The sequence below is a fragment of the Sinocyclocheilus rhinocerous genome, unplaced genomic scaffold (genome assembly GCF_001515625.1).
Source record: "Sinocyclocheilus rhinocerous isolate Xijiao unplaced genomic scaffold, SAMN03320098_v1.1 scaffold241, whole genome shotgun sequence".
Lineage (NCBI taxonomy): Eukaryota > Metazoa > Chordata > Actinopteri > Cypriniformes > Cyprinidae > Sinocyclocheilus > Sinocyclocheilus rhinocerous.
In genome coordinates this window covers 2,297,469-2,312,860 of record NW_015659312.1, presented here as the reverse complement: position 1 = coordinate 2,312,860, position 15,392 = coordinate 2,297,469, and the positions used below count along the sequence as shown (strand labels likewise).

The window sequence follows — 15,392 nt, the reverse complement described above, 5'->3', positions numbered from 1 at the left end:
CTTAACTCTGTGCTCCCAAGCTTCAAATTTTTATGACAGTTTTTTGACATGGACATTTTTGTCCACTATGGACCTATGTGTAACTTTTTTTAATTGACGCACAAGGGTTAAGTAACAAGCCTTTAGAACAACATTAAGGTGAGTAGTCACTCTAGTTCACGCAGTTCCAATAAATTATGATGGGTTAAATAAACTCAATAAGCAGACAGCCCCTACAGACAGACTGAGATTCGGAAAATTTTCTGTATCTAAAAAATATTCATCTTTAAAAACGGTATTAATTTAATAATGCTAAAAAATGCTAAAATAAAAATGATTGTACATTTTTCATACTACATATTATAACGCAGTAAACTTGCACTTGTACATACATTTTAGTTTGTAGTTTTACTGTTTTGCTTATTTTGATCACATATTTTAGAATTTTATAACAAAAATGTGTGTTGGAAAAATTAAAATCTGAATTTTAATAATGAATCCCTAATAACGTTGTTTGTTTTTTACAGTAGTTTTAAAATTTTATATAGATCAATTATTTTCTGTAGGTGGATTTTTTTTTTAAATATATATTAATGCATCTTTTTATTTTGTATATTACTAATATTGTTGGCTACTTGACAAATTACTTTAGTTACTCTTTCGTAAGTCGCTAAATGCAGAGATGTAAATGATATAATGAATCTGCTGCTCCATAATATCCTCACTTCAAATAACCACAATCAACATGCAATTGGAAAAACACTGGTCATCAAAGAAAGAAATTAGAATTTGTCTGAGTTTCTGGCCATTGAAGCTCAATAAACGAGTCAAAACAAGCCTCAGGATGTGTTTCGGACAGACCTGAGATCTTTGATGAGACTGGAGACTGCATTCATGAGCTGCTTGTTGTCCCGCTCACATGTAGTGATCTGGTAGAGCAGTTTCTCGGTGGAGAAAGGCTCCTCTATACGACGCCGTTTAAGGTCCTGCAAAGCAAACACGACACACGAGCGTGAAAGCGCCATACTCCCACAGGAAACAGGCTAAACCTCACTCACAAAAATACAGCTCTATTTGAGTTGAACCAAGCCAAGTTCCAGCTGGCTTTGTCCATCCCTGCATCGAGTCTCTCACCTTAGCTGCCTCGTAGCCCAGTTTCATCCACTGGGGGTTGGCGAAGTGCACTGTCTCTGAGACACTGTAGCCACAACACACCTTAGACACAAAGGTCCCTGGGAAACATACCATGAACTGACCACTCTGTTGCACTGTCCGGTACACTTTCACCCCCTTTCGACGGAGCACCTCTGGAGAAATCTGTCATGAGGATGAAGAGATAAAAGTGAAATAAGTAACATCACATCAAAACACATTCTCCTTTACATTACAGAAAGAGGGTGAATTTATAGGGACAGTCACCAAAAATGGTCAGTTTTACTGCTTTCTGTGGAACACAAAAGAAGATATTTTGAAAAATGTCTCGTTTTTTTTTTTTTGTCCATACAATAAAAGTCCACTGTTGTTTTGGGTCCTATTTACCATCATTATATGGACAAAAAACGTTTTTTCAAAATATCTTGTGTTTTCCACAGAAGAGATTAAAACAACAGCATGAGGTGAGTAACTTATAACAAAAAGGTTAATTTTTGGGTGAACTATCCCTTTAAGAGAAACCTGTTTATGTTCCTAACTCACCATAATGTTCCTCTCTAGCATCTCCAGCCCTGGAGTGCCGTTAGCCTGTAGCAGTGTGTGTACTACTTTGTCAAGTTTTGATTTCTCTTCAGCTGGAACACAGTACCTGAGGATGAGAGAGACATTTATTAGGGAACACGCCATTCGGGTTCAGTTTATCGCAGCTAACAATCTCTTTAAACTCTTACCAAATGCAGTCAGCACCAGTGTGTAGGTAATCGATATACGGAAGGCTGTTCTGGTCCCGACACCAGCATGAGGTAGAAAAGACCATGCCTATGTTCAGCCAGGGGATGGTCACTCCTTCATGCAAACACAAACAGATGAACACTTACTGCTGCACAGATTCATCAGCTTCGAAAGCAGATCAAATATACGCATCATTCTAAATCATCTAGTATGGGATTCTAATTTAACTCTTGATCATCAAGGAGTTTTATTGTATGCGTGAAAGTTTTGTTTTTCAGAAAACATTACCTGGCACAGCACCAAGATGACGTAAGATGGATCCTGAGTTATTGGAAAGGACAGTAAGATTCCATCCATGCCTTGAGAGCAAAAAAGAAATCAAAGTTAAAGTCTAACAATACTTAATGCACAAAAACTATTTTTTTCCTATTTTGGTTATCTTCTACAGGTAACACTTTACAATAAGGTTGTATATACTAATAAAGCATTTTTGCATTTTAGTAATAGTATTAATTGGTATTATATTTTCAACAGAGTTTATACATTTATAAATGTCAATAAAAAGGTTAATGGTGTTAATTTGTACATATCAGCCAATATTGGATATTTAAGCGTGCCTGCTTATTTCCTATGTTTTTACACCAAGATTTCAAAGTTAATATTTAAAAACACATAATTTAACAATAGTGCAGTCATATTTGATAAATTGCACAGGCAAAAAAGATCCATTGTCTGTTGTCAACAGTGTAGCGATGTATGAAGCAAAGCTCACGCAGACGTCACTGTCAAAGCAAGCAGCTTCGTGTTGGTCAACATGGTGAATCTGCATGACCAACTTGAACCCGTTGGGAAATCTGTGTGTGGAAATCTTTCATCCTCACACAAAATTTCAGATCATGTATCCTATTAAAATTACTCGATTTTGATGGAAGTCAATGGCTACCATCAACAGTTTGGTTACCAACAATCTTCAAAATATCTTCTTTTGTGTTCAGCAGAAGAAAGAAACTCATACAGGATTGGAACGAATGGAGGGTGCGTAAATTATGACAGAATCAAATTTTTCATTTTTGAGTGAACTATCCCTTTAATGTAAAATGTTTAAAACCCTTACTTTGAAAATGGCTCAGACTTGCCCACAGGAAATCCACTCCCATGAGTCTTTGTATCAACCCTCCCACAGTGCACAGCAACATGGCATTCCTTTTCCTCAACCAATCTCCAGTACTCCCTCTGTAACAGTTAAAAGACATGACAGTGAACACGATTAAAAACATCACTTATTTCTGCACATAGAAAAACATGATGAAAACAGCTTGTCAACATGAAGATGTACCTCAACTTCAGCAGTGTCTGGCTCTTTGCTGAAGCACATGTTCATAGTATTCCTGGCTGCCCTGTAGAATGTCGTCAGAGAGAACGACTTTCCCTGTGAAAGATGGACAAACAATGAACGACTGATGCTTAAAAAAGACCATGTTCATAAATATAAATCCAAAAAATAAAGCAAAAATACCCTGTATATGCACTTGTGATGTTCATTTATCACCCCTTCTTCCTCCCCTCTCTTCTCTAGTCTTCTCTGCCGGGTGGTCTTTGCCATGGGGTCCAGCTCTCTGAGGTGCTCACGTGCTCCGCTTCGGTGCAACGCTCCGTTCACCAGCCCATTTTTGGGCTCGGAGCGTGGAAGCAGCAGAGCGGCATGCTGGGATATGTCTCCCTGGCCCTCTAGGGGCCCACTTCTTCTCTCCAGAGCCTCTTTCTCCGCCAGCACTTCCTTCTCCAGCAGGGTCCTTTGGGCTGGGGACAGGGAGTCGTAGGAGAGCAGGTATTGGCAGTACGCCTCCTGGAGCTTGGCCAGCCGATCTTGAGCCGAGCGTGGGATGCCCAGCAGATCGGCGAGACGGCCCCACGACTTCAGGTCTGTCACCTGCTGCATTCCCCCCATTTCATTTAGGATCTGGAAGAATCTGGCCAGGTCCAGCTCACAGCCCCCTAATAGGACGCAAAAAGGATACAAATAAATCACTGCGTTGCAAATGGCTGTTTCTTTAATTTCCCTTCACTCTTATCTCTAAATGTATGCGCACATACCCCATTAGTCACAGGCTTTGAGTGGCACACTGAAACTAAAGAAGGATTTGAGGTTGGCAAGGAGGCAGTGGTTCTATCTGGCATCGCCTAGATGATTTTCCTCATTCAGTCAACAAGAGACCAGACTAAGCCGTCTATCTGTCTTGGCTCTAGATTAGGGCTGAACGATTAATTGCATTCGCGATAATATCGCGATATGAAAACCCCGCGATTTTTCAGAGGCTGCGATTACACTCGGTCACGTGACACGCGAGAGTAAAGAGGTGTGTTCGACTTGAAGATCGATCGGTGTATGACATCAAAGTAGGCGAGAGAAAGCATAAGGAGACGTCCGCGCTCTCTTATAGCTCGAGGAATTATGGTATTCTTCTGTAGCCTGACGACGAGTAACTTTAACCGTTGTTCATGTGAACTCAAAGACAGCCTGATGCTTTGTTTATGGACTATTTGTGGGTGGCTGTTTGTTGTTTCATAAATATTGTGTCTGTTAGCTTAAATCAATGGCAATGAAACCGTTGCTGTTTCCACTTTCAACAGGCATCACTCCTCAGTGACGTCCCTCTACGCAACTTCCTACCTGAAACTGAGCAATCAAACGGCAGGGTTTGCCCCATCCCACAGCAACGGAGGAATATAATGTGCTCTTTGCTGGACACTTCGTTGTACACCCTATTTCTGTCTGTGATATATAAATAACAAGTTAAACATTGAGGGAGGAAACAGTAGGTAAGCCTTTGTTGATGACATACCGGAGGAACATGTTGTCTTTACTGGCTGTAAGTTGATTTAATGCTAGTTATGTATACATCGTAAAACTGAAGCGTTCAAAGGAAGCTGTTGTAAAACTCGAAGAGACGTTTTGACTGAGCAGGTGATTATGACTCCAAATGTCAAGATGAATCTCATGAAAACGGTCAAAAAATGTCCAGGACATATTTCACCACAAAAAAAGAAAATAAATGAAGTATATTTTAGTAATTTAGCACATTTGTCACTAAAGTAAAGTAATTAATTAAAAACTAAAGTAATTTAGTACTAATTTAGCAGTAATTTATCTATTTTTAATTAAGAACACTGTCCTCATTTTAGGTAACTTATTGTAATTTGAATTAGTTTAATATGAATATGAAAATATGATATTTTCTATAAATAATATTTTAGATTTTATAATAATAATAATATTATATTATAATATTTCATTGTAAAAAGAAAATAATGACTGACTGAACAGAAAGATTTTCATTTAATTTTTCGCATTCCTGTGACAAAATGTATTGCTTAACAGCACTTTCCTCATATTGTTGTAGCCCAAAATTTTATTATTATTTCTTTACAATATTAAGAATAATCTTTTCATTTTGCATTTAAAAAAACAAAACATTCACATTACAATAAAAAATATTTAAGAAGAAATTAGCTTAATTATCATGAAAATGGTCATTAAGATTTATGCGTTATTTTCTTTATGCTAAATATAATTTCAATTTTTTATTTTTTATTTTTTTTTTAGGGTGAAATATAACTTGGACATTCGCGTTTTTAGATAAAGCAATGGGTGTTATTGTAACGTAAAATGAATATATTAAGTGAGTTCATGAAGTGTTAAATTAAAAGTTAAACTCATTATCAAAAAAGCAAGCAGACCTTTATCCACAACAACATACAACAAAAATGTTAATGTCAGCCTGAGCATCTTAACAACTCGTAAAGTAAAAATAATTATATATCAAACATAATGCTAAATAAGGAGCATGCAAAAAAAATTTAAAAATCCAAATACCAGCCATGAAGAGCAGTGAATGATAAAGAAAGCAGACACATCCTCAGATGACCGCTTAAAGTGATGAAGAAGATCTCAACAGGAAGCCCAGGGCCGCACTCCAGCACTGAACACAAAACAACACCATCTATCCTTCACAAACATGACAATGAAGAGAGGAAAAGCTGCAGGCACGGAGTGACGGCATTCTCACAACCTAAAATAACAGAGAGGAGGTGGACGGATGGAGAGCAGGTAAAACAGACAGCTTTGAGCTGATGAGGTTAGTGGGTATGAACAACTCATATGTGGAAAAAAATAACATGCATGAAGTATAAGCACCTGCAGCATCATGCTCTGGACTTTAAATCCAGTTCTGTCGTGCAAACTGTTGTGTTCGATGCAACTCTCCACTGATAGAAATCATTACATAAGTTGCGTCCCAATTGACGCACTTATAGACTATGCCCTGTGTACTCAGCCGTGTAATGTATGACTTTTGTAAGGTTATTTTGTCATTCATAATTGGAGTCTGATAGCCCCTCCTGGTTTTTCGGTTCAAGGCAGGGTATGTGATTTTTCAAAAACACTTTAGAAAACTGATTCGGGCCGAATAGCAAAACAAACTTGTAGCCAATCAGCAATAAGGGGCGTGTCTACTCGTGATGTGGAGGAGAGAGCTTTCAGTGCATGGGACGGACATTAGCCGAGCCGAGCGACAGAAAGATAGAGATGGCGGATAAAAAACAAAACGTCTGCGGAACATCTGCCTACGATAAGGCAAGAAGTAGGACCCGTGTAAATATCGGATAGACTTGTGCCGGTATTCGGTAATGCGATATATCACGGTAATGAATATGCACGATATTGTTATCGTGGGCACTTCTAAATACCGTGAATAATTATATATTACAAATTATTCAGAATTTAGAATGCATTTTAAGAATACTTTTCCCATCAACTGGTCAAAATGCACAACACCGCCGTATGCTGCATGAAAGATGCGTGCGCACTCTGATGTAAACAAGCGCGGACGAGAAGCACATGGCGGAACATGTGAGAGACGCACTGAATGAAAGCGCACTTTCACTCTCTGACAGCAGATGGCGCTAAACTGCAGAAATAATAATAATAATAATAATAATAATAATAATAATAATAATAATAATAATAATAATAATAATAATAATAATAATAATAATAATAATAATGGAAACCCTGTAAACAAAGCAGCTGCACTACTTCCGGTTTCTGAATCGTGTTTAAATGATTTAAACAGCCATTCAGATTTGTGTATTTGCTATGATGTTCATCACAGCGCCAAATACTTAAATATTTAGACTTAATAGGCTATTTATTTTCATTTTTTTTATTGGTCTTATGGAGTATTCTAATTTGTTGAGATAGTGAGTTGGTGGGTTTTTGTTAAATGTGAGCCAAAATCATCACAATTAAAAGAACCAAAGACTTAAACTACTTCAGTCTGTGTGCATTGAATTTATTTAATACACAAGTTTCACAATTTGAGTTGAATTACTGAAATAAATGAACTCTTCCACGACATTCTAATTTATTGAGATGCACCTGTATACAATGATTTATAGCTTGTCTTTTTTGAATAATACAAAACATAAAGAGCTTTAAAAAATAATTGCATATTAAATCGCAATCGCAATATTGGTAAAAAAAAAAAACGCAATTAGATTATTTTCCAAAATCGTTCAGCCCTACTCTAGATGCACTGTGTAATCTCGTCAAAGGAAGCTGCCTTTGCTATCAGGAGCTCGCTAATCTGTCCAAATTGAACAGGTCAGTGACTGAATGACCAATAGATATGCACTTAAAATATAGCTGCACAGCCTACAAGTGAAGATAGAATACTTATCTGAATATTAATACAGTACAAAAACACCACTTATTGTCTGAGCTAAGACATTAATGTAATTTACTTCAACTAAAGACAACGTAGCCTGGATTTAACAGAGAATTTGATGTAATGGGTATGAATATAAAAATATGTTGGACCTATGACCATTAAAAGGAAAGCTCCTTTGAAACTGTAGCTTCTGCTTCATAATCTGAAGCAGTTCCACTGCAGTCAAGCTAGTAACAAAGTAGTTTCATAACAAGGTAAATATTTTTATAATTAATGTGATGATATTATATTTAAACAATATTTTTCTGACAAAACCTAAACAGATAAATTCATACACAATACAAGTAAAAAATAAAATACAACCAAATTAAAATAAAAAATAGTGATGAACAGGAGCAATTAATTAAATATTTTGCTATAAAATGATTCATCCAAATGAACTGATTTGAATGGAATGAATCAGACTTTCCAATGCTACATATGAAAGAGAGAGGAGCGTTTATGACAAACTGATTCACTATAAGGAATAACACTTTCAAATGCTACATATGAGAGAGAGAGATGCATTTATAACAAACTGATTCACTAGAACGAATCATACTTTCAAATGCAGCATAAGAGAAAGAGGAACGCTTATGACAAACTGATTTATGTCAACTGATCATACTTTCAAATGTTACATCTGATAAAGATAGGGTGACCATACGTGCCATTTTCCCAGGATGCGTCCTGGCCAGGATTTGTTTTGGCTTTGTTTTCCTGTTTTCATGCTTGCTGAAGGTAATGATCGAAAAGTAGTTTGACCAATAACATGCAAGCATTGTACATAATGGACCAATCATGGCGTGTGAGAAGGTGGGATCTACGGTCAAAGCGATGCAATTACGCGTACATATTAGGTGTGTTCGACTTAAAAGCGGCTCAGACCGATCAGTGTTTGACATCAAAGTTCCTCGAGAGCATTTCGAAAGCATAACCGTCTGTATGTTTCTTTGATTTCATACACCGATCGGTCTGCACACGCAAACAAAGCCAAAACCTAGATATTTTAGGCAATATAGAAATCCTGGCCAGGACGCATCCTGGGAAAATGGCACGTATGGTCACCCTAATAAAGATGATTGGATTCACAATAATGAATCAGACTTACCCATGCTACAAATGACAAAAACACACATTTTAAAATCGCAGCTTCTGTCACACCACTAAAAAAGTAGCTGTCGTTAGTAGCGTTGCTACTTTTATTTACTCCCCAGCACTGTTTTCAAAACATTGTTTTCCTGTCCAGCACTTCTTACCTATAAGTGGAGGCTCTTCCATATTAATGCCTTGTGTCCGCAGGTGTCTCCTGATGCAGGCCAGTTGCTGTACATTTGGGCCCCAGCGTCTGCCCAGCTTGTGCACATGCTGCACGTACGAGACGAAGCGCATCTCCTCTTTAAGCTTACACTCAGGACGCCAATCCGCCGGTGGAACAACCCGGTACAACCCATACGCCTCCGCTTGCCCCCGCATAAACTCCATATAAGTCATTGGGTCGTGGAGCTCGCGTGTGCTGGGATAGAAAACAGGAACCTCCGTGACCTCCGTGCTGCGCCGGCCTCGCTCTTTAGGCTCAGCTTGGTTGAGGGGCTCAGTTGTTTTAGAATGATTGCCTTGTTTTAGTGAATTGCTTGTTTTGGGGGTCTCTGATATTTTGGGGGAGTTGGCTGGTTTTAAAATGTCTTGTGTTGAGGTAGTGGGGCTGTTCTTGGCCAGAACGGTGGCTTTACAGTGCATCTGTTTGGTGAACATGAGCTTCCCCGCCAAGGCCCGTTTGGGCCGTTGCGATCCTGCCACTTGCGGTCTCACCGGCGTCTCCTGAGCTGCTTTCCTACTCCGCGTCTCCAAGGGAACCACTTGTACTTTGACCCTCTTAGCCTCGACCTCTGCTCCAGTCAGACTAACCCCAGCTAACTCCAACTGCCTCTTTGACTGTCTCAGTCCGTTTCGTCTGGGTGGGAAAGTGTCCTTCCCACACAGCCTCCCAGCGGTTGCTGGTGATAGCACCTGTTTTTGCATCTTGGCGTGGCTGGTTTGGGCTTTTCCTGAGTTGGAGTGCTGAGGGTGTGTGTGGGTGTGGCGTGTATGTGTGCTCAGGCTGAGCTTGGCCTCTTTGAGCAGTCTGGCTTTGGTGTAAGTCACATGGCCCTTGGGGTATTTCACAGCTTTGGTCGGGGGAGTGCGGAGTTCTCTCGTCTTCCTAGAACTGACAGCGGATGCTCCCGATGTTCCATTCATTTTGGAGGCCTGAAGGATGACAAAAATGATTTGTTTTATTTCATTTATTTACACTCTAGAAAACTGATTATACAGTAAACACAACATACAAGGTGCTGTGTCACTTCTATTTTTTTTTATCTAGTTTAAAACACATGTAATAAGTTCTGAGTATTCATCTAGTATTATTAGTATGTTGGTTTCATATGGTTAAAAAAAAACATTCCATTTTCAAGAAAAGTTTACTGACTGTGAAGTTTTTAATAATTATTTGTAAACATTTGAATCAATTAATAATTCATAAATATCATTACATTTTTGGAGAAGGTCACCAATTTTTACAACCTGAACTAAATTTGCCTCGTCAATTTATCTGATATTTAAAGAGACTTACTGACCTTGACAGAGTCTTCAAGGATCCTCTCTATGGCATAATTTCCCGTTTTATGCTTTTTTAATGTTTCTGCATGTTGATTGCACCACGAGTTTGATTTTGCAGACAAATGTTTTTTTTTAAATGAATATAAATGTTAATAACAAATTAATATTAACAAAAAACAGTGAGCAGTTTTATTAAAATGTTTATTGCAATCTTAAATTCTTTATTATTTTAATATCAATTATTTAGTTAAAAGAGTATGGAAAACTAATTTTTTTTTTATAATGCTTTTCATCTATTTATGAATTAAAATATACCAAATTGAATTTTAATTCTGAATTAAAAACGTCATTGTATGTATATACTAGGGGCTGCACCGACTAATCGACTAATCGAGTTCAATGCTCTGCCATGACGCTTTAAGCTTGACGTCGACTAGTCGCTGGTCCTATAGAGGGCGCAACAGGATAAGAAATCTTTGAAGGACTTCTACATTTACGTTCCGTTTCCAAACAGTTAAAATGGAAAATAAATGCATACTCTGAAAGCGCTCCACAAGACATGTGAGATTATTCCTGGATCAACATCCTTGTTGATCCAGGAACATCATTCCAATCAACCAATCAGAATTGAGAGATAACTTTTCAGGAAATATCTGTTTTAGGCTTACGATCAGGGTTAGGTGCTTCTACACCCTTGTTAATCAGCTATAATTTCCCTCTGATTTTAGGAATAAATTATGGGTAAGGTTAGTTTTAGGGGTAGGGATTGGGTTAAGTCTGTATTTTTGGACAGTAATGTTGATCCAGGATCAGCAAAAGATGTTGATGCAGGAACATGTCTTACTTGGCAAAATCACGCCGACCGGTGTTCACAGCTCCAGACATATTTGTTCATTAATGACGTCATGAGCGACTAGTCAACTTCGACTCGACTTTCATCACATAAAAGTCAACTTTAAAAAATCAGAAGTCGTTCAACCCCTAGTATATACTATACACTTTTATCTAAAGCAACTTAAATCACTCAATTTTTATCTAAAGAAAAAAAAAACTAAATTCATTCAATTTTATCAGTACACGCACTGCTCAGGAATGAAAAACTATGATCCTGCTGCAATTGTTTGAGCTACAGTAAACACTGTGGTTCTGCAGTGCTACAACATGAGTTTGGTGTTTGCTCTACTTTTACGGATGACATGTGATTTAAAGGCAAGGACTGAGAGTGTTGTTGTCAAGAAGAAGCAAACACAACTTCCTCAAACTGAATGCATAACAGCAACCTCCAATTATTTACTCTCAAAGTGACCATATTCTTCCACTAGGGGGCTCAATGGAGCCGTTCCTTCTTTTTTTGGGGAGCTCTTGCACGTGACCTGGGCCATGTACTATGATTGTTTCATTTGCATGTGATGGGGGATGGGAGACGATTCATTTGACTCAAAAACCAAAGTTATTGACAGAAACTTCAACAAATCTACAAATGGTCCACCACATGGAGACAGTTCATGTTTACAAAAAACTGGACACAGTATGTGGTACTTGCACACTCCACTGGATTTGACTGTGTGTGGAGAGAGTGGGGAGGAGAGATGACATCATGTGTTGCTATAGGCCTGCTGCAGGATAGTAGGGATAGGGTAAAGCTAACCATATGCTGCTCTGCGAGCCCATAGGACGCTCTGGCAGAAAAGGGAGGAAATTTTGATGAACACAAACGGGTCCTGCTTAGTCTCTATTATACCACTGTACTGTACTGTACTGACTGAATTAGCAAACAGTAATACAGAGGCAAATGACACCGCATTGGAAAATTGGAAAAACTTCCACATCCGTGTCATACACTTGGGAAGGAAGCTACAACTTTATTGTTGTAAATACTATAGTGATGCAAACATGTGGTCAATTTCGCTTCTAGGCAGCTCGAGGGACTGGGATGTCCGAATAATTTTTGACAGATGTTGATTAAATGCTTTGATATTAAATTAGTTGATAATAAATGCTTTGCAGTTGACCAGAGAAATGATGAGCAATACTTATTTTTCTCTTGTAAAAATTAGCTCAAGATTGGGAGAAAACTATTATTTTTATGTTGAGATCACAAGAAAATTAAGGCGAGGTCATAGGACAACAATACAGAAAAATGTCTGAACAATGCAAAACAAAACAGAAATCCAGTCATACCTGTTGTTTTTGTTCTTGTACAGCCCTGGTGGGTCTTAGATTGTGTGTAGTGGAGGTCCTAGCTGATGCTACAGTGTTCTTCTCCTTCCCATGGACCCCGTCTCTCCCTCTGGCTCTTAAACTGCTCTCGTTTTCCTCAGCAGTTCGTGTCTGCCCATTAAATACTGGTAGAGGAGAGTGCATACAACAGATATAATGTTAAGAAGTCTTTTAGCAAATTTTGTTGAATATCGGCATATTTAATTTCTAAAAGCAAAAGAAAATGTATTTATGTCTTTATTTTAATGGGGTTTTTTTTGTCTGTATTACAATGCACAAGGGTGCACAATGCCTGATGGTTATAGGCACTAAATTGACTGACTTAACCAGATGGTTTCCCTCCTAGGTGACCTAAACCAGATGATTTAGTACTAAAGTGGAAAAAGACCCAGGTTTGAGTCTTTCTGCTGAATGGTCCTGCTGTACCTGACTGCTCTGCTTTCCACTTTCTGTGCACTTGACTTGTAAATTGCTAAAAAAAAAGAAGACTGCCAAGCAGCTAACAGAGTCTGCATAGATGCCTTGTCTAACACACCAGAATTTATGGGATTTTAAAGCTCAAATATTGTAACAGCAAAGCTGCTTACAGGTCTCAGACGAACATCAATAAATCACCAAAACGCAGTAACACAAATGACTGAATGCCACTAAAAGTGCTCACTTTTTAGAAACAGCTAAAGACGAATCTCTTGCTTTCGACTGTAAGAACAACATAATATTGCATGAAAATCTACTGTAACAGATCTTCATTCTTCCTGAGAGCCACCCACATTGCACATGGAAAAAAGAAGCCTCTATTAGCTAAATAGATGGTGAACTGTGAACAATGTTAGCAGTAAAACACTAAACAAGCATTGAAATGCTCTTTGGGTCACTTTAGTAAATGAAAGCTTATAGAGGGAACAACTTATCATTCAAACAGTTTGGAGCTCGGCCAATGGCGCACATAAAAGTGTCATATTCAGCGTGTGGTCTCGTACAATATGTAAGGAGAACTGGCTCTGGTTTCGTTATAAACTATGGATGCTCAGCACGACTCCCATCTTCATTAGGTAGCACACAGTTTCCTTTCAGCACGATATCCCACATGCAGACACAACACACCGCGCAGAGACTGAATTTAGAGCAGGAGAATTTCCACTAAAAACTCTTGGTCAGTGTTCAAGTATCTCATAAGCATGGGGCGCATTTGAGACAAATAATATAAATTTAATAACCCTGAAAGCCGTTCCCAGTTTTAGACACAAACACTGTGTTTATCCTCGAGGTCCAATCTGACCTCGAAACCCCAGCGAGGTGACGGGTGTATGGTTGTAGTTTGTCCGGAGCCCCTCAAACATGTGTCGAGTATGTGGAGCAGTACTGGGTTACTCAGGTGTCAGATTACACTGCAGATTTTGCTGAGTGGGCATTAGGGTCCGGTTACAAACCCAGAGACAGAAAGAAATGGGGCAAGAACTGAAATGACGGAGACGGAGTGACTAAAGGGCTAAATTTAGCTTGGCCTGTTTTGATCTGTTAGCAATAAATAGGGCGCAAATCTAAAGAGAAAGAGGAAACAAGCACAGTGGCCAATGGCATCATTAAAGGGGTCATGAATTACTTTTCTCTGAGGTCCACTTATAATGTTATCAAGACTTTTACATCAAAAAACATTATAATTTAGAATAGGCTATTTTCTGTCCTGTTTTGACCCCCCTCATCACAACGCTCCGTTTGAATAGGCGTGGCGGATTGTAGACTCTTTTAGTTTCAATCTTTCTGAAAATCCTGCGTCGAATTGTGTCTTGTTTGTAAACAAATCCGCTGTAAAATGAAGTGAAAAAACGACCAAGTTCTTACTGACGCGACACCACACAGTGTCTTTATTGTTTGGTTTCTGCGTAGACCTGCGTTTGCTGCTCTCATTATTAACACTACAATGCGTGAATTGGTGGGCGGGGCTAAACAGGCAGTGATGTAGAAGCAGGCATTGATCTTCTTTTTTATAGCCACACTATTACATCATAAAATGGCACATTCCACAACCTGTCGTTTTGGCAGATTGGCTTCAAAATAATAAGCAGGGATATGAAAATGAATGTGAAAATAATTATCAGTACACATAAATATAGCATAAATAGTCATGAAATTATGTATATATAGCATATGAAACAATTTATATTTTAACACTTATATGAAATATTTATTTGAACGTATAAATTTATAAATAAATATACACTAACATTTAAATGTTTGGGGTCAATAAGATATTTTCAATGGTTTTTTTAAGGCTGCATTTATTTGATCAAAAAATCCAGTAAAAACTGTGAAATATCATTATAAATTAAAATATGTTTTATGTTTTAATATAATTTAAAATGTAATTTATTCCTGTAATTGCAAAACTGAATTTTCAGCAGCAATTACTCCAGTCTTCAGTCACATGATCACTCTAATACTCTGATTAATTATGCTGATGATCAAGAAACATTATTATCATCAATGTTGAAAACAGTTGTGCTGCTTAAGATTTTTGTAGAAACCGCAATACAATTTTTTAGGATACTTTGATGAAAAGAAAGTTCAAAAGAACAGCAATTATTTGAAGTGTAAATCTTTTGTAATATTAAAAATTTCTTTACTGTCACTTTTGATCAATTTTAATGTATCCTTGCTTAAAGTATTAATTTCTTTTAAAAAGTCTTACTGACCTCAGGCCTTTGAATATTATATTATATTATATTATATTATATATTGTAAAGTCTTTGCTTTTTTGCATGTGTGCATACTCAGACATTGAGCACCTTGTATTATATGGATGGTATAGAGCAAATGTAGTCAGTCTGACAGTGAGGGCTGTATATAGCCACGGCTCATTAAAGGCAGAGTAAGTGATTTCTGGTAGCCAATGTTGATATTTGAAATCACCAAAACAAACACGCCCCTACAAAGGGTCTT

At 37.8% G+C, this 15,392-nt stretch overlaps 1 protein-coding gene across 3 annotated transcripts in view; it reads right to left on the bottom strand.

Annotated features, from left to right (window-relative positions):
- Window positions 1-807: 807 nt before the first annotated feature.
- Window positions 808-15,392, bottom strand: part of LOC107723487 (protein Jumonji-like) — a 37,575-nt gene continuing 22,990 nt past the window's right edge. For 2 of the 3 annotated variants that reach the window (XM_016532129.1, XM_016532131.1), the window contains exons 6-15: window positions 12,414-12,577; window positions 8,891-9,881; window positions 3,380-3,858; window positions 3,200-3,292; window positions 2,978-3,096; window positions 2,152-2,222; window positions 1,863-1,977; window positions 1,675-1,780; window positions 1,114-1,296; window positions 808-965 (exon numbers count right to left, since the gene is read on the bottom strand). In XM_016532129.1, the coding sequence (XP_016387615.1) occupies window positions 819-965; window positions 1,114-1,296; window positions 1,675-1,780; window positions 1,863-1,977; window positions 2,152-2,222; window positions 2,978-3,096; window positions 3,200-3,292; window positions 3,380-3,858; window positions 8,891-9,881; window positions 12,414-12,577 (2,468 nt within the window). In that variant the 3' untranslated portion in view covers window positions 808-818. The remainder of the gene's footprint in view (window positions 966-1,113; window positions 1,297-1,674; window positions 1,781-1,862; window positions 1,978-2,151; window positions 2,223-2,977; window positions 3,097-3,199; window positions 3,293-3,379; window positions 3,859-8,890; window positions 9,882-12,413; window positions 12,578-15,392) is intronic. The other variant, XM_016532132.1, reaches the window with a different exon arrangement.